The sequence below is a fragment of the Scyliorhinus canicula genome, chromosome 7 (assembly GCF_902713615.1).
Source record: "Scyliorhinus canicula chromosome 7, sScyCan1.1, whole genome shotgun sequence".
Lineage (NCBI taxonomy): Eukaryota > Metazoa > Chordata > Chondrichthyes > Carcharhiniformes > Scyliorhinidae > Scyliorhinus > Scyliorhinus canicula.
Genome location: NC_052152.1, coordinates 18092259 through 18119284, shown reverse-complemented (window position 1 = coordinate 18119284; position 27026 = coordinate 18092259). Strand labels below are relative to the sequence as shown.

The following is a 27026-nucleotide window of genomic DNA, read 5'->3' as shown; positions in this document are numbered from 1 at the left end:
ACAGTGATCCGTGTCCACGGCGCCATGAGGCAGCAGTGCTAACTACTACGCTACCGTGTCGCCCACAAGCCTGTTTCTTGGATACCATGTATAAACTTACATTACAATCGTCTAAGCATCGGCCAGCTATAGTCTAAACAAAATAAAATGACAAGAAAAGTAAGATGTCCCACTGAATAATAAATAAAGAGTACCTGTAATGTATTTTTTTTGACAAGTTAACCACGAGAATTGGCAGGTAAATAGAGCAGGCAACAAACTAGACTTCCCACGCTGAAGGTCGATGATGTCCAAAAAAAAAGGTGCAGCTTTTGCAGATGTTCGGATGTTTCGACAAAGGATAGTTGGCCTGTAATTTTGTGGCCATTACTGCCACAAAATCTTTACTGCAATTTCTTTTAATAAATATAAATTTAGAGTACCCAATTTTTTTTCTCCCTGTTAAGGGGCAATTTATCTTGGCCAATCCACCTACCCTGCACATCTTTTTTGGGTTGTGGGGGTGAGACCCACGCCGACACGAGGAGAATGTGCAAACTCCACACGGACAGTGACCTGATGCCGGGATTGAACCCGGGTCCTCGACGCCATGAGGCAGTAGTGCTAACCACTGTGCCACCGTGCTGCCCTACCACAGCAAATTCTTGACCGCAAAATCTGGGCCATTTTGCACCATCTGAGCACCTGGAATTTCCAGCTTTCTGCTGTGGTCAGCCTGTGTTGTTTGCTGCAATGTATTGTGTGAGCACAGAGCTGTTGGTAGCATGTGCGGGAGTCCCACTCTAGAGAACTGAGCACAAAATGTAAGCGGGCATTTAAGTTCAGTGCTCTGGGAGAGTTGCACTTTTGGCAGTACCACCTTCCTGGTAAACTGTTAAACTGTGGTCCCACCTGCTCTCCAAGGGCACTATTTTGAAGCAGAGAAGTGGGTTCCTCCCCAGTGTTCAGACAAGCCTTTACCAAAACAGATGACCCAGATATGTATCTCAATACTGTCTGTGGGAGCTTACTTTGTGCATATTGACTGCACAAGTGGATAGCACTGTGGCTTCACAGCGCCTGGGTCCCAGGTTCGATTCCCCACTGGGTTTGTGCGGAGTCTGCACGTTCTCGCCGTGTCTGCGTGGGTTTCCTCCGGGTGCTCCGGTTTCCTCCCACAGTCCAAAGACGTGCAGGTTAGGTGAATTGGCATTAATAAATTGCCCTTCGTGACCAAAAAGATTAGGAGGGGTTCGTGGGTTACAGGGATAGGGTGGAAGTGAGGGCTTAAGTGGGTCGGTGCAGACTTGATGGGCCGAATGGCCTCCTTCTGCACTGTATGTTCTATGTTCTAAGTAGTGTTTACCAAATTTACCAACAGCGTCTGCACTTTGAGGTCCTGAGATTGTGAAGAACCATGATATAAATGGCAATTCTTAACTTATTTCTTTCTTTACTACTTATATGTCTCAGGGGATATTAAAAATCTTCCCCAACTACAGCAGCTGCTCATCCTGAGTTCCAAATGAAATATTTTTTCCCCCCAGTTTAAATGTTAAGGGCTTGTCATAATGCAATCGATTCGCTGACGAGCGATGACCATGATAAAGTTTGTCAATAAAGCCATGGATTATGGTCTGTGGCCGGAACTGTTCGATCGCCATTCGAGGTACTTGGCGGCCGGGAACATGCTGATCTCTAGTCATCTGTTCTTGGAAAAATTATCTATGACTCACCATTGCCACTTCTGCTTTCCCTCCAGGTGATTGGCACTTTGCACCCATTGAACATCTCGATGTATCACATCCACACCCAACAGGATGGAGGGCACAAAACTGTGTCAAATCTTTTACTGGGCACCAGACCTCCAACTACACTGGCGAACATATCGAAAGAGTTGCAAAAGGTTTTAATCAACATTGCTGAAGTTTGTCACTTGGAAACCAAAGGTACATTTTAACTTTAATATTTATTCAGATAAAACTTGAGACAAAATCATTAGCTGGAATTTTACTCTCTGTATGGGAGTGGGCTGGGAGGTGGGCCATGCCAATGTGGGTGGGGTAGATGGTGGGATAGATGAGTGCCCATTGTCTACGTGCCTCCGCTGGCGGGTATGTGGTGTCTGCTTTCCCCCGCCTTAAGGACAATTGAGATCCTTAAGTTTAAGTGTCCATTTCATGATTGGCTAACCCTGCTGGGTTGCTTGCCGGCTTCTTGAGGTGGTCCCTCATTGTCAGGCGGTCGACAGATCTGGCATCAGGAGGGAGGGGCTCCAACGAGAGAGTGGCATTCCTGCCCTTGCTGCTGTTCCATCTCTACCCCCAACCCCTCAGCCCCCCCCCCCGCCAGCCCTTGCCTCCATTAACTACTGGCCATCCTGTAACTGCTGCCACTAATGCCCTTCAGTGAAGGAAATCTGCCATCCTTACCTGGTCTGGTCTACATCTGATTCCAAATGCGCAACTATGTGGTTGACTCTTAAAAGGCCTCTGAGATGGCCGAGCAAACCATTCAGTATTCAATCATGACAAAGGAAACACAAAGGAATGAATCTGGGCGGACTGCCCTGCATCGACCAGGTACCGGAAACGGCAAACGCAGCCCGTCGACCCTGCAAAGTCCTCCTTACTAACATCTGGGGACTTGTGCCATAGTTGAGAGAGCTGTCTCACAGCCTGGTCAAGCAACAGCCTGAAATAGTCATACTTACAGAATAATACCTACAGAAAATGTCCCAGATACTACCATCATTATTCCTGGGTATGTCCTGTCTCACCGACAGGACAGACCCAGCAGAGATGGCGGCACAGTGGTATACAGTCAGGAGGGAGTTGCCCTGGGAGTTGACAGCATCGACTCTGGATCCCATGAAGTCTCATGGCACCATGGGCAAGGAAACGTCCTGCTGATTATCACATACTGGCCACCATCAGCTGATGAATCAGTACTCCTCCATGTTGAACACAACTTGGGGGAAGCACTGAGGTTGGAAAAGCCACACAATGTGCCCATCAATGCCCATCACCAAGTGTGGCTCGGTAGCACCGCCACAGACCGAGCTGGCCGGGTACTAAAGGGCAATAGCTGCTAGACTGGGACTGCAGCAGGTGGTGAGGGAACCTACAAGAGGGGAAAATCACACTAGATATCGTCAACCCCACCAAACTGCCTGCTGCAGATGCATCTGTCCATGACAGTATCGGTAATAATAATAATATTTATTGTCACAAGTAGGCTTACTTTAACAGTGCAATGAAGTTAGTGTGGAAAGACCACCGCACAGTCCTTGTGGAAATGAAGTCCCGTCTTCACATTGAGGATATCGTCCATCTTCTCAATAATAACAGTAATAATCACCTATTGTCACAAGTAGGCTTCAATGAAGTTGCTGTGAAAAGCCCCTCGTCACCACATTCCGGCGCCTGTTCGGGGAGGCTGGTACGGGAATTGAACCCGTACTGCTGGCATCGTTCTGCATCGTAAGCCAGCTATTTAGCCCACTGTGCTAAACCAGACCCTAATATAATCGCTTATTGTTACAAGTGGGCTTCAATGAAGTTACTGTGAAAAGCCCCTAGTCACCACATTCCGGCGCCTGTTCGGGGAGGCCGTAACGGGAATTGAACCCGCGCTGCTGGCATTGTTCTGCATTACAAGTCAGCTGTTTAGCCCACTGTGCTAAACCAGCCCCAGTCTTCTTGTGTGGCACTACCATCGTGCTAAATGGGATAGATTCAGAAAAGATCTAGCAATTTAAGACTGGGCATCCATGAGGTATTGTGAGCCATCAGCAGCAGCAGAATTGTATTCAGCCTCAATCTGTAACCTCATGGCCTGGCATATCCCCCACTCTACCATTACCACCAAGCCAGGGGATCCACCCTGGTTCAATGAAGAATGCAGTAGAGCATGCCAGGAGCAGAACCATGCATACCTAACAATGAGGTGTCAGCCTGGTGAAACTACAACACAGGACTACTTATGTGCCAAACAACATAAGCAGCATGTGAAAATCAGAGCTAAACAATCCTAAAACCAACGGATCAGATCTAAGCTCTGCAGTCCTGCCACGTCCTGCTATGAATGGTGGTGGAGAATTAAACAACTCACTGGAGGAGGAAGCTCCACAAATATTCCCATCCTCAATGATGGAGGAGCCCAGCGCATCTGTGCAAAAGACAAGTCTCAAGCAATCTCAATAATCTTCAGCCAGAAGTGCCGAGTGGATGATCCATCTCAGTCTCCTCCGGAGGCCCCCAGCATCACAGATGCCAGTGTTCACCCAACTCGATTCACCCCACGCAACATCAAAAAAGAGCTGAAGGTGCTGGATATTGCAAAGGCAATGGGCCCTGACACTATTCTGGCAATAGTATTGAAGACTTGTGCTCCAGAACTTGCCATGCCCCTAGCCAAACTGTTCCAGTACCGCTACAACACTGGCATCTACCCAGCAATGTGGAAAATATCCCAGGTGTGTCCTGAACACAAGAACAGGACAAATCCAACCTGACCAGTTCCTGCCCTTATCAGTCTACTCTCGTTGATCTGCAAAGTGTTAGAAGGGGCCATCAACAGCTTCAATCAAGTGCCACTTACTCAGTAATAACCTGCTCATAGACACTAAGTTTTGGTTCCGCCAGGGTCACTCAGCTCCTGACCTCATTACAGTCTTGGTTCAAACATGGACAAAAGGGCTGAATGCCAGAGGTGCGGGTGACTGCCCTTGACATGAAGGCTGCATTTGACTAAGTATGGCATCAAGGAGACCGAGCTAAACTGGAGTCAATGGGAATCAGGGGGGAAACTCTCTGCTGGTTGGAGTCATACCTGGTACAAAGGTTTTGGTGGTTGGAGGTCAGTCATCTCAACTCCAGAACATCACTGCCAGAGTATGACCTTCCTTCCATCATAAGGTCAGAAGTGGGGGTGTTCACGGATCATTGCACAATGTTCATCACCATTCATAACTCCTCAGAAAATGAGGCAGTTCATGGCCAAATGCAGCAAGACCTGGATAATATCCAGGCTTGGACTGAGAAGTGGAAACCTATATTCGCACCATACAAGGGCCAGGCAATGACCATTTCCTATAGGAGAGAATCTAACCATCGTTCCTTGACATTCAATAGCAGTACAATCGCTGAATCACGCACTATTAACATCCTGGGGGTTACCATTGATGAGAAACTGAACTGGACTAGCCATATTAATACTGTGGCGACCAGAGCAGGTCAAAGGCTAGGAATCCTGTGTCGTGTAACTCACCTTCTGACTCCTCAAAACCTGGCACAAGCCAGGAGAGAGATGGAATATTCACTACTTGCCTGGATGAGGGCAGCTCCAACAACACTCAAAAAGCATAACACTACCCTGGACAAAGCAGCCCACTTGATTGCTCCCCCTTCCACAAACATGCAATCCCTCCACCACTGACGAACAGGGGCTGTTTATCACTGGGCTAAATCGCTGGCTTTGAAAGCAGACCAAGGCAGGCCAGCAGCACGGTTCAATTCCCGTAACAGCCTCCCTGAACAGGCGCCAGAATGTGGCGACTAGGGGCTTTTCACAGTAACTTCATTTGAAGCCTACTTGTGACAATAAGCGATTTTCATTTCATTTCAGTGGCAGCTGTGTGTACCATCTACAAGATGCCCTGCAGTAACTCACCAAGGTTCCTTCGGCAGCACCTTCCAAGCCCACTGCCACTACCATCTAAAAGGGGCAGTAGATACCTGGAAACCCCACTAACTGAAATGTCCCTTCCAAGTCACTAACCATTCTGACTTGGAAACATATTGCCGCTCCTTCACTGTTGCTGGGCCAAAATCCTGGAATTTCCTCCATGACAGCACCGAGTGTGTACCTACACCTCAGAGCCTGCAACGGTTCAAGAGGCAAATGTAACTAGGGATGGGAAATAAATGATGACCTAGCAAGTGCGCCCACGTCCCAGGTTAATGTGTTAATGTGTTAATGTGTTAAATGAAGTAATTTTTTAAAAATGGGTGACCATTGGATCTTGAATGACAGGGTTGGGTGCTGATGGTTGAACTCACCATCCAGGCCATTTCGCTGAGGTAACAGAGGACCCCCAGCAAGTAAAGTATTGCATCCTTATCAAAGACAGAGGAAAAGAAGAAGGCTATTTGAACTCTTTACCTGCTCCGCCATTCAATTCGATCATGGCTGATACGCCACGCAACTCCATAATCAGCTTTGGTTCCTTCAATACTCCCACTAAACAAAAGCCTCTCCGTTTGGAAATTCCCTAACGACCCCCGTATCAAACCTTTCGGCAGAGAGTTCCGCAATTCCACAACTCTTGTCTGACAACCTGTTTCCTGTTAAGGAGTCGACATCTTCAGGTGAGGATGAACTGAAAGAAAAATGGCTGAGGAAACCCTTTTGTATAAACGGATGTTTTAAGATGTTAGGAAATAGCATTGCCCCAGTCACTTTACCCCGTTGTAATAAACATTGGGAGATTTGAACTGTTCTTTCTCAAATTTTGGTCTTACAGATGATTCTTTTTTTGCATCAGTTTACCATTCTCTTCTCTTGCAGACGTCAATGAATGTGAATATGCAGAGTTGAATTCCTGTTCTCTGAGAGCGATCTGTTCGAACACCGAAGGGTCTTACAACTGCTCTTGTCAGAATGGCTTCACAGACAGAGATCCTTCCAGGAGAGGCAGAGACTGCCGAGGTAATTGTCATTCAGCTAATGTTAGAGTCAAGACAGAGCATTATTTGTTTCTTGAATCAGGCTGCGTGTGTTGGGGGGGGATGGTACAATTCCCCATCTCAAATGTCCAGATGACTAGATTTTCAGTTTCCGATGGAGGTGCGATTGGTTCCGGGTGAGCAGCACTGCATCCTCCTGCCTCTGGAATGCGATGCAATAATCAGTGAGATAGAGGCTATCTGGAACCCACCAGATGTCCAGTTAACCAGTTGTTTAGCTAAGTTAAAGGGTTTTGTGGGCCGGTTTCTGATTTTCAGTCTGTCATAAGTCTGAGAAACACCATGAGGGTGAATGAGGGTGAACCTGGTGTGCACTTAGTGGGCAGTCATCAGGGATAATGGAAGCCCTGGTCTACTCAATGGACAATCACGCTCAGCTGCTCAACCAATGCCACAGAGTTATCGCTTGGTGTTGCTGAGAGGCTTGTATTTCTCACCATTGCGAGGAAGTAGTCCGAGAGAGGGGTTTCAGGCTGCTGGCAACAGCTGGGCAGCAGATGCTGGTACAGAAAACAACTGGCGAGCAAACAACTGGCAGCTCCGTGACTGGAGACGGGAGCATCTTACTCCTGTGAACCTGAGGCAACAGTGCTAACCATGTCGAAAGAGCTGATCCTCTGCCTGTATGCCCTGTGTTGGAGGCTTCACTCCCAGCTGGATCTCGGTGCTGATCCACTTGGCCTGTGGAGGGTCATGTGGTTGAGGAGGCTAGGCCAAGTTCTCAAGGTGAAAGACTGGTATCTAAACTATTGCCCTAGTCCGGTTCTTTGGACTGATATATTTGGTTCTTTCATGGCACTGCCTGTCATGCAGTGGGAGTGATTTGATTATCGTGAGCAGGAGTGGGAATACTGACTCAATAGAGGCCCTAAAGCCAGAGAAACACACTCATTCGTCAATAACAACAAAAGCTAGCAGGTATATTGCACCATTACAATAGTAAAGCACTCCAGGCACTTCACAGAAGTGGTACCGAGCAAAATGTTTCCCCAAGCCACATAGGGGCATTTTAGCTCCAGAATGGAGTCGGTTTTAAGTGGTGTCTTAAAAGAAGAAAGTGAAGCCAAGAGGCAGTGATATTCAGGGAGCGAGTTCTGAACTCAGGAACCAGATGGCCGGAGATGTGCAAGAGCTAGAAACTGGAGGAGTGCAGAGGTTTGGAAGGTTGTGGGGGCTGGAGAAGGTTACAGAAATGGGATGAGGGTGTAGTGAAATCCAGGGTGAGAGTGTTTAAATTGCAGTGTTGCCAGACCTGGAGCCAGTGAAGGTTACTGAGCCCCCAGGGGTAATGAGTGAACATGTACCGGTGTGGTTCAGGATATGGGTCGCTGATTTCTGGACGAGCTCATGCTTGTGAAGGGAGAAAGGTGCCTGGCCCATTCGGAGTCTGTCGGAATAATCAGGCCCAGAGTTAATCAAAGCAACAGCAGCAAGTGTACTGCTGCACGAGACTGGCAATGTTACAGACATGGACGTGGCATGGAAGTGGGGCGGCACGGTAGCACAGTGGTGAGCACTGTTGCTTCCCTGCGCCAGGGGACCCGGGTTGAAGTTAAAAACTCACCACTATTCTTAGAATTACCCCTATACCAAAAAGGGCCGACATTCTAAATGGTGAACAGGGATTCTCACTCCCTGACTCCGATGCAGGCTTAGGTGGGTGCTATTCAGGTCAAACTATATTTTAAATTATCCCCCGGTATAACCCATACCTCTACAGAAGAATTTTAGCTACTTACCACTTAGTAACATCAATCCTGGGTCCCGCGTTGCTAAGTAAACAAAGTAGACTTTGTAAAACCCATACCTTCGCAGAAGAATTTTAGCTACTTACCACTTAGTAGCATCAATCCTGGGTCCCGCGTTACTAAGTAAGCAAAGTAGACTTTGTAATAACCACCGTTTCAGGTTAAAACTTTAAAGTTATTTTATTATTATATTTTTTCTTTTAAAAAATGCAATCACTGTCTTTACAGAAAAGTAAAAAGATCTTGCTTCTGGATTCTCCTGGTTGGTTGAAGAGACCTTCAGGTCCACCTTGATATCACTCTTCTTTAGCTTTTGGTCTTCCTCAGATATATTCGCTGGTCTGCTCGGTTGCTATGCTCTATCTTTCCCATGTACCGAACTGTGAGAACTGGCTCTGAGCTGACTCTCAGCTGACTCTGCTGGCTGTCCCCTTTCTTAGCGTTTACATCCCCCTTCTAGCAGTTATTAAGTTTTTATAACTTTATTGTAAAGTAACTTTTATTTCACTTGGATTGTAAAAGGTACCTTTAATCTGAATTTTTCTAACACAACTAAGTATTAATTTTGAGCATGACCTCATCTCATAGATCTCTGATTAGATTGTATCCTTTGTGATGTTCAAAAATGCTTTGAATTCAAAGTGGTGTGACTTTTGATTCCTGTCATTATCAAATTATCAAATTGTGTCCCCAGCTCATAATTTTGACTTTGATTTGGGTCTAATTTGTGTTCTCGTAGAAAAAAAAATGAAAATCGCTTATTGTCACGAGTAGGCTTCAATGAAGTTACTGTGAAAAGCCCCTAGTCGCCACATTCCGGCGCCTGTTCGGGGAGGCTGTTACGGGAATTGAACCGTGCTGCTGGCCTGTCTTGGTCTGCTTTCAAAGCCAGCGATTTAGCCCAGTGTGCTAAACAGCCCCTGTAGACACGTGGTCTCCAGCTTTCTTTAATTTACCTGATGTCAGCAGAATTTCGCACCTATACATTTGTCACCTAATTCAACGGAACCTCATCCATTCTTTTCCATCTGCTTACTTAACTTCAATGAAGGTGTGAAATATTGCTTTTAGCTTTATACTAAAAATTCAATTGGTTGTGAGTCAAAAGACTTGCCTCACATTTAAACATTTGTCACCCAATTCAGCTGAATACCTTATCCATTCTTTTCCAGCTGCTTACTTAGATAGCCAACTTCAAGAAGGTGTGAAACATTGCTTTTATCTGTGTACTAAAATTCACTCAATTGTGACTTGGAAGACCTGCCTGTTTTGTTTGCTAAGCCTGTTTGACAAAGGCTATCTGCATTTCACAATCCTCTCCTGCAGCTGCAGTTAACCCTTTGTGGGATATTTCCCTACATTCTCTCATGTACTCTTAGATCAGATATTGCCAGACTTCCATGTTTCAAATGACATATCTTTCCATATTTTCAATTACAGGGTTCAATTCCCGGCTGGGGTCACTGTCTGTGCGAAGTCTGCATGTTTTCCCTGTGTCTGCGTGGGTTTCCTCCGGGAACTTCGGTTTCCTCCCAAAAGTCCCGAAATACGTGCTGTTAGGTGGATTGGACATTTTGAATTTTCCCTCAGTGTACCCGAACAGGCGCCGGAGTGTGGTGACTAGCGGATTTTCACAGTAACGTCACTGCAGTGTTTTTTTTTAATTTTAGAGTACCCAATTGTTTTTTCCAATTAAGGGGCAATTTAACATCGCCAATCCATCTATCCTGCACATCTTTGGCTTGTGGGGGTGAAACCCATGCAGACACAGGGAGAATGTGTAAACTCCACACGACAGTGACCCAGGGCTGGGATTTGAACCCGGGTCCTCAGCGCCACAGGCAGCAATGCTAACCACTGTGCCACTGTACGACCCCACTACAGCGTTAATGTAAGCCTACTTGTGACACTAATAAAGATTATTATTATGAAGTGGTCAAAAGTTTATCTTGGTCAAACAGCACTCAGCACAGGCCAGAAAGAAAGATTTGCATGTTTATAGCTTCTTCCATACCACTGGGATGTGTCACATCACTTTCCAACCCATAAAGTACTTTTGAAGTGTCGTCACTGCTGTAATGTAGGAAATGTGGCAGCCAATTTGGAAACAGTAAGTTCCCAGGAAGAGCAACGAGATGATGACCAGATAATCTGTTGCAGTGATGGTCAGTGGATAATCATATGCCCCGTCACCGGGGAACACTCTCCTGCTCTTTTTTAAAGCAGTGCCATGGGATTTTCTACATCCACCCGAGAGCTGACGAGGCTGTGGTTCGACATTTCTTTGACAGTGCCGCACTCCCTCAGCACTGGAGCCTAGATTTTGTGCTGTCGTCTCTGGAGTTGGCCTTGAATTCACATCCTTCCGAATCGAGCATGAGTGTGCTACAAATTGGATCGGGTCGAGAACAAGGGGTCACTGTTTAAAAATAAGTGGTCGCCCATTTAATGCGGCGATGAGGAGAAATTCCGTCCACGTGGTGCATGGAACTCACTTCCTCAAAAGGCAGTGGAAGCCGAATCTGAATATGTTTCAGGCAGAGCGAGATAGATTCTTTATTAACCAGGATGTAAAAGATTATTGAGGTCAGCAGGATAGTGGCGATGAGGTTAGAATCAGATCAGCCACAATCTTATTGAATGGCGGAGCAGTCTCGAAGGGCCGAGTGGCCTCCTCCTGCTGCTAGGTCACATGTTCATAGGTACGTACATATGGATTTTTCTTAATTTATTGAAAATTTGAAACTAAATATTTTTCAAAACAATCTGTTTTTTTTACAGAAGTGACTACCGCTCTTTTGATTCCTAATACAACATTGGGACAGTCGAACATAGCCCCATCACCAATCACCCATCGGGAAATGTCAAAACCAACTGAAAGGACCTTGTGCTGTATGTATCCTTTACCCCTTCCCCAGAGAATTACCCAGGGCTTCTGGATCACTAGCCCAGTGACAATACCACAATGCCACCGCCTCCCCAGAGTTATTCCAGTATCTGTTCCACTTTTTTTTGGGAAGGCTGAGTGTTTGAGATTTAAACAGAATCAGTAATTGAGCTTGCGCACTCACCAACCTGTGATTGTCCTGCTCACCTGCACAAATAGACTAAAATCTCGGTGAGTACACGAGGAGGAACGGCAGCCGGAGTTTCAGCCCAGGCTGTTGATTCTCCGGCAGCAGTAAGCATTCCTACACTCCGAGCTCGCCTTTTGATAAACTACTGACTTTGCAGATGGTCACAGAAAAGCCCCTGCCTTCCTCCAATTCTGGCTTCTTGTACATCCTGCCTGAAATTGCTACCCCTTTAGTGGCCATGCCTTTAACTGCCTAGTTCCCAAGCTCTGGAATTCCCTCTCCAAACCTTTCAGCCTCTCAAGCTCTCTCCTCCCTGAAGATGCTCCTTTTAACTAAGCTTAGGGCTATTGGTCCTAATACCTGTACAAGTGCCACGTGACAAACTTTGTCTGCTTCCGCTCCTGTAAAGTAACTCATAACGTTTTCCTACATTGAAGGCACTCGATCGATGCAAATTGTTGATGCTATGAAAAGTTAGAGAAACCACTTCCAGTCCAGTTACTGTCACTAGACTCTGTTATTTCTTCAATGAATTCACACAGTTGCTTGGTAGTGCAGAACTTGAGTATTGCTGAAAACAGAGACATGCCATCAAAGCTTTGCAACCTGCACTTATCAGGACAGATTTGCAAGAATTCCAAATCTCAAAGGGAACATCAATTTATACTGCATGAGAGGAGGGTGCTGATTGATTGGCAGGTGGACCCTATGGAAATGCCTCTACCAATCAGAGTCAACTTGGCAAACAACCAGCCCCCTCTTCCCTTGCAGGATAAATGGTTGTTCGCTTTGAGATTTGGTATTTTTGAAAATCTGACCTGATGAGTGAAACATGAAAAGCTTCGACAGCATGTCTCTTTTTTGAGCAGCACTCCATTGGATTCCATGTCGTGTCTGCTGTTTTTGTTGAGAAATCTGTGCTGACCTGTTCAGCTTAGCTCCTTTTGTTCCAAATGTTCAGTAATTGTATCGTGCAAGTTATTGACTCTTAACACCTTACACTATATAATGTCTTTATTTGTGACTGGTAATAGTCAATACTGTTACATTAGATGTTGAAAGTGAGCGAGCTGACAATGCACTCCTTCTCAACAGCTTCTTCTCCAGTTACAAACGTGGCCATTGCCAATGTCACCAGCGTCAGCTTCCAAGTCGTTTGGGCAACAGCTGCCGGCGAAGACCAAAAGGTTATTGTGCGGGTGCTGAAAGATGATGGTGTCGTGGATGAAATAGAGACGCAGGAAATGAAATGGACCATGACCGGATTGGAACCTGGGGTCCTCTACACAGTGGAAATCCACTGGCAATCCTGCGAAGCCAGACTTGCCAAAGAGCTAAAAGTGAAAACAGGTAATGGCTCGGCCCTTGGACATATCCCGGAGCTTACCTTCCAGAATAGCTTCCTCCTCTCTGATAACAGCAAAAGATTCTGATTAAATTTAGCCATTTCCCGGCCAGACCTTTTTTTCTCCAGTTCTCCCTTATCTTGGGAGCATTGATTCCTGTTTGTGTGAGGTTTCGGAGGTTAGATAGCTCTTTGTTACCTCACCCCAGTGGTTATTCTGCACTTGGGGGCCCACAAACCATTGACCATGGAGAGTATCTGATGTGGGCCGGTTCTTGCTCTAACCAGATGCCTCGCGCATGCATTTTCCAACCGGAGTCAATGTACAGCAAACCTGACTCAACTGCACATCGAAATCAATAATTTCCTGATCTATCGCAGCTGGAGGTCACCCTGCAGCGGCACGATCGCACAGTGGTTAGCACTGTTACTTCAGAGTGCCAGGGTCCCAGGTTCGATTCCTGGCTTGGGTCACTGTCTGTGCGGAGTCTGCACGTTCTCCCCAGTGTCAGCGTGGGTTTCCTCCGGGTGCTCCGGTTTCCTCCCACAAGTCCCGAAAGATGTGCTTGTTAGGTGAATTGGATATTCTGAACTCTCCCTCCGTGTACCCGAACAGGCGCCGGCGTGTGGCGACTAGGGGATTTTCACAATAACTTCATTGCAGTGTTAATGTAAGCTTGCTTATGACAATCATAAAACTATTATTATTATTATTAACTCTGCCAGCCTATGTTCAGCACCATGGAGCCATTAAGCAACAGGTTAACAGGGTGGCAGTAAACAGTACATGGTAACAGGGTAGAGGTTCCAGGACTTTCCCTGGATGGTAATGCACTTTTCCAATTATTCTTTGCAGCCGCATTATTATTGGACGGACGGGCGAAGATTCTGAATTATAACTTCACTGAAACCCTCGGCAACACCAGTAGCAGTGAATTTAAGCAGTTCACGAAGCTTTGGTACCAAGAGGTAAAGATACCTAACAAAAAGATCCTCCTCCTCAGGTACCTAGATGTTGGCGATCATGGATTTCTATTGGATTGGTCCATGATTATGTTTGGCAAAGTACTGCAGTGGTTTGCCATTGCCTTCTGCAGTATAGCTGACCAGAAAACTCCCATTCTTAGTGCCTGCCTTCAGGCGCATTGGAAGTATTTAAATAATCAGCCTGTTTGGCCACATTATGAACGCCTCTTGCGTGGCCATTAAGTCGTGACGGACTTGAACCTGGAGCTTCTGGCCCAGAGGTAGGGACGCTACCCACTGTACCACAAGACAGTCATAGGCAGCTTGGAAGAGGTAGAGGTGGCAAATTGCCTTCCTGAAGGATCCCTGCAGAAACATCGGGCTTTTACACATCTTCAGCAGATTTCTGATGCTATCCCTCAAATTATTGGACTTATTAGGTGAGATTCTCCGGCCTCCCAGCTGCCTGTTTCTTGGCAGCGGGAGGCAGCGCACCGCTCTCTGATGGCGGGAATCTCCGCTCCCACTGCTGCCAATGGGGATTCCCATTGAAGCCACCCCACGCTGCCAGGAAATCCGCGGGCATTGCCGGCGGGGTCAGCGAATCCTGCACCCAGAGAACGGTTGGAGAATTTGGTCCATTGAATTTCATTGCACAAGTAAAGGTGGTGGTAGACTTGAAAAGAGATGGCGAACAATTGGTTTATCCATAGACTGTCAGATCTGGCTGGGCCACATAAAACACAACCAGGTAGCAGCATGGTTGGGTGACCTGTATGACTTCCTGCTGTTAAAGGGGCTCAGCAGGGGAGTTTGAGAAAAGGTGGGGGATGCTTGTGACCGTGTTTGAGGAGCTGTTTGTCGCAGGGGGGTGGGGGGAGGGGGTGGGTGATCGGGAGGGGGGTGAAAAAGGAGAAAAATCTGTACAAACTGTATAGTTGATTGTTGGGAAGAATGTTTCCCGGGGTGTTTATTTGCTGAAACCTACTTTGATATAAGTTTGAATAAAGTGCATTTAAAAAAAAAATAAAATAAAACACAACCCGCTCATGTCCGCTAATACCGTTTCCTATTCCAGAATCCATGGTGGGTAATGAAAACCCTCGGCTCCTTTTCTCCCCAGCAAACTGTCTCCTCAAACCCCTCTCCCTGCCCCCTCCACCCACACCTCCAATAATAAGTGTGGGGGGGGGGGGGCATGGACTAAGATCGAGATCATCCAATCGACTGCCTCTGTTTTATCCTTCCCTTCCACTAGTCCATAGTGACAAATTTCCTTTAAGCTTGACCCTTTCCTATTTCTCATCCAAACGCTGGCACACAATGACATTCCTACTCCTCTGTACCTCTCCACATCACTCTTCCTTTAAGACACGTCTTAAACCTACCATTTTGACCACATGTTTGGGCATCTGGTGCAATATCTCTGCTATGGCTCAGTTTTGTATTGCACCCATGATGCACTTTGGGATGCTTTATTCCATTAGAAGATGCAATATAAATGTCAGCTATGGTTGCTGTTGTTGGTATCTGACTCAACCTTGGGGTTTACCATAAACACTGGGCTACACTCATCAGAATCTGGTGACTCAAATGAGAACTTAACACTGACGAGCATAAAATCAAACAGAATGAAGTAATGACTTTTTATCAGAGCTTATAACTCTTTTTATTTCAGCTTGAAAACTCCCTCCCACCAACAATCCATCAATTATATCAAAGTGGGAAAATTCTGGTCCGGATAAAATCTCTCAACCATGGGAGCATTGTGGTGAACTTTGACATTGTTATTGATCAAGGAATCAAACTGAGTATCTGGAATATATCCTCTGCACTGATTTCCTCTCTGTATAATAGCTCTGTCTTTGTGTATGATCAGAACAGCACCTCCATTTCAGGTAAGACATTTAGACCTGGCCCCTCATATTCGTAGAAGGTGTAAATGCTTTCTTAACTAAAATGAAAGCATTACTCTTATGGCAGCTTCACACTTTACTCTTTCTAAATACTTGAGCTCCTCCAAAGCTCTGCTGTCTGTGTCCGAACCTGGACCAAGCCCCATTTCCCCACCCACTGTGCTCCTTGGCTTCTGTTCTGGCAACTCCTTGATTTTAGAATTCTTATCCTTTCTTGCCAATCCTTTCACGGCCTTGTACCTCCCTATTTCAGTCACCTCCTCCAGTCCTACTATCCTCCAAGATCTTTGCACTCCTCCAATTCTGTGTGTGCGTGTCTCTGGATGTGTCTCTGTGTGTGTGTTTCTCTGGTTTTTTAGAACATACAATGCAGAAGGAGGCCATTTGGCCCATCGAGTCTGCACTGACCTACTTAAGCCCTCACTTCCACCCTATCCCCGTAATCCCCGTAATCCAATAACCCCTCCTAATCTTTTTGGTCACTAAGGGGAATTTATCATGGCCAATCCACCTAACCTGCACGTCTTTGGACTGTGGGAGGAAACCGGAGCATCCGGAGGAAACCCACGCAAACACGGGGAGAACGTGTAGACTCCGCATGGACAGTGACCCAGCGGGGAATCGAACCTGGGACCCTGGTGCTGTGAAGCCACAGTGCTAGCTAGCTACCGTGCTGCCCTTGTGTGCCTCTCTCTGTTTCTCTCTGTATCTCTCCTGTGTCTCTCTGTGTCTGTCCTATGTCTCTCGCTATGCCTCTCTGTATCTCTCCTGTGTCTCTCTCTGTTTCTGTCTCCACTCTAAGACACTCTATAAAACCTAGCTTTTTGAGCAAGTTCAAGTCACTTGTCCTTGTATCTCCTTTTCTGATTTGTGGTCAAATTTTGTTTGAAAATGTTCCTGTAGGCGCAGCACAGTGCCACAGTGGTTAGCACTGCTGGCTCACGGTGCCGAGGTCCCAGGTTCGATCCCGGCCCTGGGTCACTGTCCGTGTGGAGTTTGCACATTCTCCCCGCGTTTGCGTGGGTCGCGCCCCCACAACCCAAAGATGTGCAGGGTAGGTGAATTGGCCATGCTAACTGACCCCTTAATTGGAAAAAAATGAATTGGGTACTCTAAATTTATTAAAAACAAGAAAATGTTTCTGTGATGCATTTTGGGATGCGTGACTGTTTGCTGTATTTCCCGCTCCCGCGCTGAAACTGTAGCTGGGCAGGACCTCTGCTGCTGACTGTCCAGGCCGTTCCGAATCATTAAGGTGGGATCTGTTTAATATTTGGGACAGAGATCCTGTGTCTGTTGAGGCATTCCCGCTGCGTTGCCGGCAATAGAACCTGCTGTAGCTGGCTGCTTCCATGGGGGCAATGTAGGTCAGGCAACAAGCTGAAGAAGTGAGGCGAATATATAGTTGCAATTTCAGGCAAAAATACCGGGACCTGAAATTCTGAGGTAATAATATCCGAAGGGTTGAAGTAAATTTCAACCCTTGAAATGGGGCTACAGGGAAGAGTCCATCTCCACCCCACCTGGCAGGCAGGGAGAATCTCTGGGTCGGAGCTGAGAGAAATTTCTAGGGTAGACTGGAATATTGAGGCAGCCATTCTTCTGAATCGTTACAGCACACACTCTCTCTAAAGATCCAGCCTGGTGGTAATGTTTGGTTCCACAGGGGCATTGGCCAATCTGCGATACCCTTGAGCTTATGACCATTCTTCATTGTGGAATCTGATCAGTGGATGTCAGCATAGTGCTCAGTCAGAGCTGGCATTAAAGTTTGAATCCAGCTCCATTCAAACCCTGCACGTGCAGTCCACTGGACAGAGATCATGGGTTAGATTTTCAGTCTGCGGTCAGGGCCGAACGCTGCCATTGTGTATGGATTGACTGGCCATTAGTTTAAAACATTGCCCGACCTTCATTCCCAGTGTCGTCAGCCTGCAGACTCCACCCCGAGGAATGGGAATCTATCCCGGCGAGGCCAATTGCCACTCCAGTCCTGACCAGTTGTCACTGTATTGAATGGTGTGTGTTTGTGAGGCCGACTGCCACAGTGAGCGGCGTGTTTACCCACCGCGACATTGGAAGCCAGTCATGCTCAATTTGTCTAGGTGTTGGGGTTCTACTGCACACAATTGTTTCTGAATCTTTTTGTCCCTTTTAGATGTCAATGAGTGCACCTCACCAACCTACAACGACTGCTCCCCTCACGCAATGTGTAAAAACACCGAGGGGTCATACATCTGCATCTGTAGCGAACGCTACAGGGACGTGAGCCCAACCTGGCCCGGCAGGTCCTGTGAAGGTGAGGCGAGAATCGCGGGAACAATTAGTAGTTAATTTAAGCAAAGTATCAGATACAGACAAAGATCCCAGAATCGTAGGCGTTGTCGTGAAGTTTGCACAAAATGATCTCAGCAGTCTCGGGTACAGCATGATGGTTGATTCTTCCGGGTTAGCGCTGTTGCTTCACAGCGCCAGGGACCTGGTTTCGATTCCCGGCTTGGCTCACTGTCTGTGCGGAGTCTGCACGTTCTCCCCGTGTCGGTGTGGGTTTCCTCCGGGCGCTCCGGTTTCCTCCCACAAAAGTCCCGAAAGACGTGCTTGTTCGGTGAATTGGACATTCTGAATTCTCCCTCCATGTACCCGAACAGGCGTCGGAGTGCGGCGACTAGGGGATTTTCACGGCTTCAAATCCCACCACAGCAACTGGTGGAATTTAAATTCAGTTTGAAAATCCAGAATATAAAGCCAGTGGATGATAAACATGAATCTATCATCAATTGTTGTAAGAACCCATCTGGTTCACTGGGTCCTTTAGGGAGGGAAATCTGCCAGCTCTGACCTGGTCTGGCCTCCCTGTGACTCCAGACCCACAGCGACGTAACTGACTCTTACCCGCCCTCTGATCGAGCAAACCATTCGTTCCAAGGGTGAGGAGGGGTGAACAACTAATGCCCACATCCCATGATAAAATAAAGAAACAAACTGGCTGAACCTGAAAACTGGGGAGGCCTCAATGAACTCACCTCACAAAACTAATCCTAACTTTCCGATTGAGAACATGATGTATTCTCCGCCATGTATAAGCGAGGTTTTCAGAGTTGACAAGCCGGGCTTGGCGGAGGCCATCGTGTGGGAAACCTGGAGGCTGGGCCCACCTAACCGTGGGCGGGGCCCTGGGCCATTCTCCCAGCAGCAATTGATTGAATTTAAGATTTTCACGTGGGTGAGCCCTCATACTGGCATGGAATTTCATAGAAATTTCATAGAATTTACAGTGCAGAAGGAGGCCATTTGGCCCATCGAGTCTGCACCGGCTCTTGGAAAGAGCACCCTACCCAAGGTTAACACCTCCCCCTATCCCAATAACCCAGTAACCCCACCCAACACTAAGGGCAATTTTGGACACTAAGGGCAATTTATCATGGCCAATCCACCTAACCTGCACATCTTTGGACTGTGGGAGGAAACTGGAGCACCCGGAGGAAACCCACGCACACACAGGGAGGATGTGCAGACTCCACACAGACAGTGACCCAACGGGGAATCGAACCTGGGACCCTGGAGCTGTGAAGCCATTGTGCTATCCACAATGCTACCGTGCTGCCCACTAATAGGCCTCCTTGTGAAACTGGAGGGGCATCACAGGCTCAGTTGCTCTCCAACATGACTTCGCAAGTTGTCTCAAACTGTCACCATTGGCGATTCAAGAAGAAGGGCCACAACCATCTTCCCATGGCAACCAGGCATGGGCGATAAGTGCCAGTCTCGCCAGTGGTGCCTATCTTCCAAAAGCAAAGTTTGGAAATTGGGTGTAAAAGTACCTAACTATCTTTTGACAGAAGCCACGACAACAGTGCTAACTCCCACAACCACCCAAGGACAATCTTCTACTATCTTTGCCTCTGCGATGATTACCTATGTGAGCGGGCCTGGATTCCCAGCTGCCCGTCAACATTCAAAAGTGTCTCACTGTGGTACGTGATCTTCAATTGTTTCTACTGCAGATTTGGTTTCATTGTTATTGTCGATTCAGATGGTCTTTATGAATTGATAGCTCTTGGACAGGACAATTGCATCATATTTGATTGTCTTGTAGGAGAGTGTTCATCACTTTCAACACAATACACACAGGTACATAGATACACACACAGGTACATTGATACATACATATATAGACAAACATACACATATAAACACACACACACATATATAGTTATACCCACACACACACACATAAATACACACACACACACATATAAATACACACACGTATATAGATACATACATATATAGATATACACATATATAGATAAACACACATAAATACATATACACACACACACATATATAGATACACACAAAAATAAATATACACACATATATAGATATGCTTACATATATAGATAAACAGACATATATAGACACGCGCACATATATATAGTACACACAAATATATAAATATATAAACATATATATAGATACACACACATGTATAGATACACACAAATATATAAATATATACACATATATAGATACACACACATATATTGATACACACAAATATATAAACACACACATATAGGAATACACACACAGGTACATAAATACACACACATATATAGGCACACACACATATAGATACACATACATGCATACACACACACATATAAACACATACACATATATAATTATACACACACATATAAATACACACACACATTGATGAAAAATGACACAGGTGATTTGCTGGTATTATGAGAAAAATTATATTTTAATCTTCTAGTCCATCATTTTAGACACTACTTCCTTAGGCATCACAGCTAAATGTAGGCAGATAATAATCGCCTATTGTCACAAGTAGGCTTCAATGACGTTACTGTGAAAAGCCCCTAGTCACCACCTTCCGGCGCCTGTTCGGGGAGGCCGGTATGGGAATTGAACCGCACTGCTGGCCTCGTTCTGCATTACAAGCCAGCTGTTTAGCCCACTGTGCTAAACCAACCCTGTGCAAGTTCCTTGAAGATGATTGGCGCATGTGGACACTTCTTTCCTCACAGATAAAAAAAGCAAAAACCATTTAAATCAAAACGGAGAAATTTCTCCACCGGTACAAAATTGACACGGGGGCGTTCAGGGAATGGAATTTAACTCCCGGCTGGAAATTTGGGAAGGTGGGGCAGGGGTTAGGAAAACTGAAACAGTTCGACAGCCATTCTGCCCACCTGACTGCAGGCACCCTCAGCTGATCAGAAAGGCCAAGCATCATTGACAACCCACCATCCAGCTGCGCGACCCGAAACGGGACAGAAAGGAGCAGCTGGCGTGGCTTCAGGCTCGTCAAAATTGCGTGACCCAGAGGCCACGCTCCCCACCGAGGGTGTTAGGCGTGGTGGGAGGATGGGGGATGGGGTGGGGTGTAATGGGGTAGGTGGGAATGGGAAGGGACACCAGGGGAGTAGAGGCTCAGACCTTTCCTGAGGAGATGGATCACTCCTATTCCTCCTGCCACTGCTAAGGAGAGTTGCACACTTGCCTTAGCACCTTTCCCTGCCTCATTAGGTTATTCTGAGAGAGGCACCCTTTGCTATAATCCCACTCAGTAGGCTGCTGAAATGTCATCTGGCTCTTATTGACGACAAAGGACACCATAAACATACCTTCAGTGGTATGCCAACCTGTGCCCGCTTATAGGAGAGGGCCAAGTGTTGGTGCCGCCTTTAGGGAGTTATGGGCCTCCTTGCAGGGATGACCATTTACCTGGGCCATGCAGCCTGACCATTTTTCCCAAATCTCACCTTTTCAACAGCTCCGTCACCAGTTACCAACCTGACTGTCTTCAAGTTCACCAGCACCAGTGTTAAAGTAACATGGACCACTGAGATCAACCAGGAACAAATCTTTATCGTGCAATTGTTGAAGAATGGTAGCATTGTGAATGAAACGGAGACTGTAGAACTGGAATGGACCGTGTCAGATTTGGAGCCCGAGACCGAGTACACTGTGAGCATCATCTCCCGAGCCTGTGACGATGAGAGCGCTGCAGCAGAGCTCCGCGTAAAAACAGGTAACGGTACAAGGAAATATTTCTCATGACCTTTATGTACATCCTAGTGAATATAAAGCACTAGTACTCATGGATTGGGCAGTCGGACAGGAGGTGGCATGGTGGTATTGTCACTGGACTGGTAATCCAATGTTCTGGGAACCTGGGTTCGAATCCTCCCAGGGCAGATGGTAAAATTTGAATTCAATTAAAATCTGGAATTAAAAATCTGATGATGACCGGGTGGTCCCGGTGGATTGGAAATTAGCAAACGTGACGCCACTGTTTAAAAAAGGAGGTAGGCAGAAAGCAGGAAATTATAGGCCAGTGAGCTTAACTTCGGTAGTAGGGAAGATGCTGGAATCTATCAAGGAAGAAATTGCGAGGCATCTGGATAGAAATTGTCCCATTGGGCAGACGCAGCATGGGTTCGTAAAGGGCAGGTTTAGTGGAATTTTTTGAGGACATTACCAGTGCAGTAGATAACGGGGAGCCGATGGATGTGGTATATCTGGATTTCCAGAAAGCCTTTGACAAGGTGCCACACAAAAGGTTGCTGCATAAGATAAAGATGCATGGCATTAAGGGTAAAGTAGTAGCATGGATAGAGGATTGGTTAATTAATAGAAAGCAAAGAGTTGGGATAAATGGGTGTTTCTCTGGTTGGCAATCAGTAGCTAGTGGTGTCCCTCAGGGATCCGTGTTGGGCCCACAATTGTTCACAATTTACATAGATGATTTGGAGTTGGGGACCAAGGGCAATGTATCCAAGTTTGCAGATGACATTAAGATGAGTGGTAAAGCGAAAAGTGCAGAGGATACTGGAAGTCTGCAGAGGTATTTGGATAGGTTAAGTGAATGGGCTCGGGTCTGGCAGATGGAATACAATGTTGACAAATATGAAGTTATCCATTTTGGTAGGATTAAAAGCAAACGGGATTATTATTTAAACGATAAAATATTAAAGCATGCCGCTGTGCAGAGAGACTTGGGTGTGCTAGTGCATGAGTCACAGAAGGTTGGTTTACAAGTGCAACAGGTGATTAAGAAGGCAAATGGAATTTTGTCCTTCATTGCTAGAGGGATGGAGTTTAAGACTAGGGAGGTTATGTTGCAATTGTATAAGGTGTTAGTGAGGCCACACCTGGAGTATTGTGTTCAGTTTTGGTCTCCTTACTTGAGAAAGGACGTACTGGCGCTGGAGGGTGTGCAGAGGAGATTCACTAGGTTAATCCCAGAGCTGAAGGGGTTGGATTATGAGGAGAGGTTGAGTAGACTGGGACTGTACTCGTTGGAATTTAGAAGGATGGGGGGGATCTTATAGAAACATTTAAAATTATGAAGGGAATAGATAGGATAGATGCGGACAGGTTGTTTCCACTGGTGGGTGACAGCAGAACTAGGGGACATAGCCTCAAAATAAGGGGAAGTAGATTTAGGACTGAGTTTAGGAGGAACTTCTTCACCCAAAGGGTTGTGAATCTATGGAATTCCTTGCCCAGTGAAGCAGTTGAGGCTCCTTCATTACATGTTTTTAAGGTAAAGATAGATAGTTTTTTGAAGAATAAAGGGATTAAGGGTTATGGTGATCGGGCCGGAAAGTGGAGCTGAGTCCACAAAAGATCAGCCATGATCTAATTGAACGGCGGAGCAGGCTCGAGGGGCCAGATGACCTACTCCTGCTCCTAGTTCTTATGTTCTTATGTTCTTATTGTCGATTGTCATAAAAACCCGTCTGGTTCACTAATGTCCTTGAGGGAAAGAAATCTGTCGCCTTGACCTGGCCTGGCTTACATGTGACTCCAGATCCACAGCAATGTGGTTGACTCTTAAATGTCTTCTGAAGTAGCCTAATAAGCCACTCAGTTCAAGGGCAATTAGGGTTGGGCTACTGAGGAGGCTGTGGCGTAGTGGTATTGTCACTGGACTAATAATCCAGAGACCCAGAGTCATGCTTTGTGAGTCCAGGTTCGAATCTCCCCATGGTAAATGACGAAATTTTAATTCATTAAAAAAAAAATCTGGAATTAAATGTTGTAAGGTGACCATGAAACCATTCTCGATTGTCATGAAAAAAAATCCCAACTGGCTCCTGGAGGGAAGGAAATCTGTAGTCCTTACCTGGTCTGGCCTCCAGATTCACAAATGCCCTCAGGGATACTTTCAATGTAGACGAGCAAAGTTTACCATCGGCTTTGTTATGGTGGAAGATTTCATCGGTGGAGATATTGACAGAATGGGCAAGATTGTGGCAGATGCAAGCAAGCAAGTGTGAGGTTATTCACTTTGGACCAAAAAAAGATAGAGCAGAGTACTTTCTAAATGGAAAGAGGTTAGGTACAATGGATGTCCAAAGAGACTTGGGGCTTCAGACGCATGGATCCTTAAAATACCAAGAACAAGTGCAGAAAAGGTTAATGGAATGCCAGCCTTTCTATCGGGAGGATTGGACTATCAGGGGTTATGCTGCAGCCAAACACAACCCTGGTTAGACCCCACTTGGTGTACTGTGAGCAGTTCTGGGCAATAGGAAGGATATATTGGCCCTGGTGGGAGTGCAACATAGGTTTACAAAACTGATACCTGGAATACAGGGCTAAGTAATAATAATAATCTTTATTAGTGTTACAAGTAGGCTTAAATTAGCACTGCAATGAAGGTACTGTGAAAATCCCCTAGATGCCACACTCTGGCACCTGTTCGGGTACACAGAGGGAGAATTCAGAATGTCCGATTCACCTAACAAGCACGTCTTTCGGGACTGTGGCAGGAAACGGGAGCATCCGGAGGAAACCCACGCAGATACAGGGAGAACGTGCAGACTCCGCACAGACAGTGATCCAAGCCGGGAATCGAGCCCAGGTCCCTGGCGCTGTGAAGCAACAGTGCTAACCACTGTGTTACCAGGCCACCCTAACGAGGAGAGATTGCACAAATTAGGCCTGGTTTCACTAGAATTTAGAACGTAAAGGGGTGATCTGATTGAAGATATTAACAGGGAAAGAAAGGGTAGATAAAGATAAACTATTTCCACTGTTTGGAGATTCTAAAACTAGGAGGCATAGTCTGGGGCCAAACCGTTCAGGAGAGATGTTAGGAAGCACGTCTTCACTAAAGAGTGTCGATGGTAGCCATGATGTGGAGATGCTGGCATTGGACTGGGGTGCGCACAGTAAGAAGTCTTACAACACCAGGTTAAAGTCCAACATGTTTGTTTCAAACACTAGCTTTCGAAGCACTGCTCCTTCCTCAGGTGAATGAAGAGGTATGTTCCAGAAACATATATATAGACAAATTCAAAGATGCCAGACAATGCTTAGAATGCAAATCTTTACAGATCCTAGGTTAAAGAGGTGTGAATTGCCACAAGCCAGGACAGTTGGTAGGATTTTACAAGCCCAGGCCAGATGGTGGGGGATGAATGTAATGCGTTATGAATCCCAGGTCCCGGTTGAGGTCGCACTCAACGCGCGACAATCACCAGACAGGAATGTTCCCTTCCAGTCGGGGAACACTTCAGTAGTCAAGGACATTCAGCCTCTGATCTTCGGGTAAGCGTTCTCCAAGGCGGCCTTCAGGACGCGCGACAACGCAGAATCGCCGAGCAGAAACTTATAGCCAAGTTCCACACACATGAGTGCTGCCTCAACCAAAAGCCAAAACCCCAAAAGTTTTAGTCTTGAATATATTCAAAGGGCGGCATTCTCCGGCCGCACCAGCCCAGCGACTGGAGAAACCCACCCAAGGTGAATGGACTTTTTCTTTGTCCACGTCTCGCCTGTGGCAACCCTATAGCGGGCGGGACAGAAGAATCTAGCCCAATAGCTGAGTAATCACACTTCCCTGAATTCCAAAGTTTCACAACCCTTTGAGTGAAGGGATTTCTCCTCATCCTAGTCCTAATTGGCTGTTCCCTCACCTGAAGACTGTGATCCTCAGTTCTAGATTCCCAGTCCAGGGGAGGTATCCTCCCAGCATCAACCTTTCAAGCCCCTTTATAATTCGATGGGTGAGATTTAACGGAAACATTTTGAAGTGTGATTTTGGGTTTGTTTGGTGAGGTGTTTCTCAATGGCCGCTCTTGTGAGATCGCAGCCCATATCTAACAGCACTTAGTGCAGTAAATGAGCCCCAACGAGCTTCTCTCCAGTACTGCCAGACTCGCCGCCTGATTTGCCAGATCTGTGCCTCAGCGACTCACCGTTAACAAGGGAGAGCAGCTTTTAAACGCTTCCTCACCACTCATTCTAGCCAAAACACAATCATGGCAAAAGCATTTCTTCAATGGTGTCATCAGGTGGCATATTTGGATCGATGTCACGCACCAGGTCCCGCAGATCTTCTTGCTTCAAACCGGATTACTTTCTGGTTTCATATGGACCCAGGTATCTGAGAAAAAATTGTCCTTCTTTTCTGCAGCAAACCTGCAGCTGTGAAGTGTTTTCACAACTAACAAGGCCAATCCTTATTAGCAATAGCCTTCAACTGTATGCTCGAGGATGCTCACAGTCAAAGGGAGTTAAAGTGACCTTCAGCAAAGAACGAAGAACAGGGCTCTGTCCTGGAAGTGTTTGGTGGGACAGACAGGTAGCAGCTGTAGTTGCCCCTGTTATGGGTATCCACAATATTTAAAGATGGCTTGAAGGCCTCATAGCCCAGGGGCGATCCCTGACCTGGAATGTTTCAGACCCCCAACCAAGCCCAACTACCCTGAAGGGTTCCCCCCTTGATGCCCCGAGCACTGGGGCAGCAACTCCAGTGCCATTTAACTGAATGCCTCAAAGTGGAAATGGCTGCTCACCTCCTCATTTCCCCTCAGCAGGCATTGCGTCAGCTTCAGGTTTTTAAAAAGGAGTACTAAACGACGTCCAGGTGATTTCTCGTAGGGGAGCCGGTTAATTCCCGAAAGGTCGTTACATCCGACTTCAGTCTCACTAATGAGACGTAAATTAATGCATATTGGGTTAATGATATGCTCGCTACATTTGGGCATGATCCGGACCTCGCCATCGGGAGTGGGCCGGTTAGATAGGGAACAAATCTCACCCAGAACTGCGCCGAAAACAACGCGGTGATTAAATCGCACACCATATGATTCAATGAGATCGCCTCTTGTTGTTCTAAACTTTAGAGAATATAGACCTAGGACACGATCTAACTAAAAAAAAAGAGTCTGTTCTGGGCGGGATTTGCAGAGTCGATC

General features: G+C 46.4%; 1 protein-coding gene across 1 annotated transcript in view; it reads left to right on the top strand.

Annotated features, from left to right (window-relative positions):
- Positions 1–27026, top strand: part of LOC119968652 (uromodulin-like 1) — a 102640-nt gene that overhangs the window by 21210 nt on the left and 54404 nt on the right. The window contains exons 4-12 of the mRNA XM_038801272.1: positions 1742–1928; positions 6550–6690; positions 11258–11368; positions 12649–12903; positions 13755–13867; positions 15543–15762; positions 17939–18079; positions 19620–19754; positions 21587–21844. Coding sequence (XP_038657200.1) covers positions 1742–1928; positions 6550–6690; positions 11258–11368; positions 12649–12903; positions 13755–13867; positions 15543–15762; positions 17939–18079; positions 19620–19754; positions 21587–21844 — 1561 coding nt within the window. The remainder of the gene's footprint in view (positions 1–1741; positions 1929–6549; positions 6691–11257; positions 11369–12648; positions 12904–13754; positions 13868–15542; positions 15763–17938; positions 18080–19619; positions 19755–21586; positions 21845–27026) is intronic.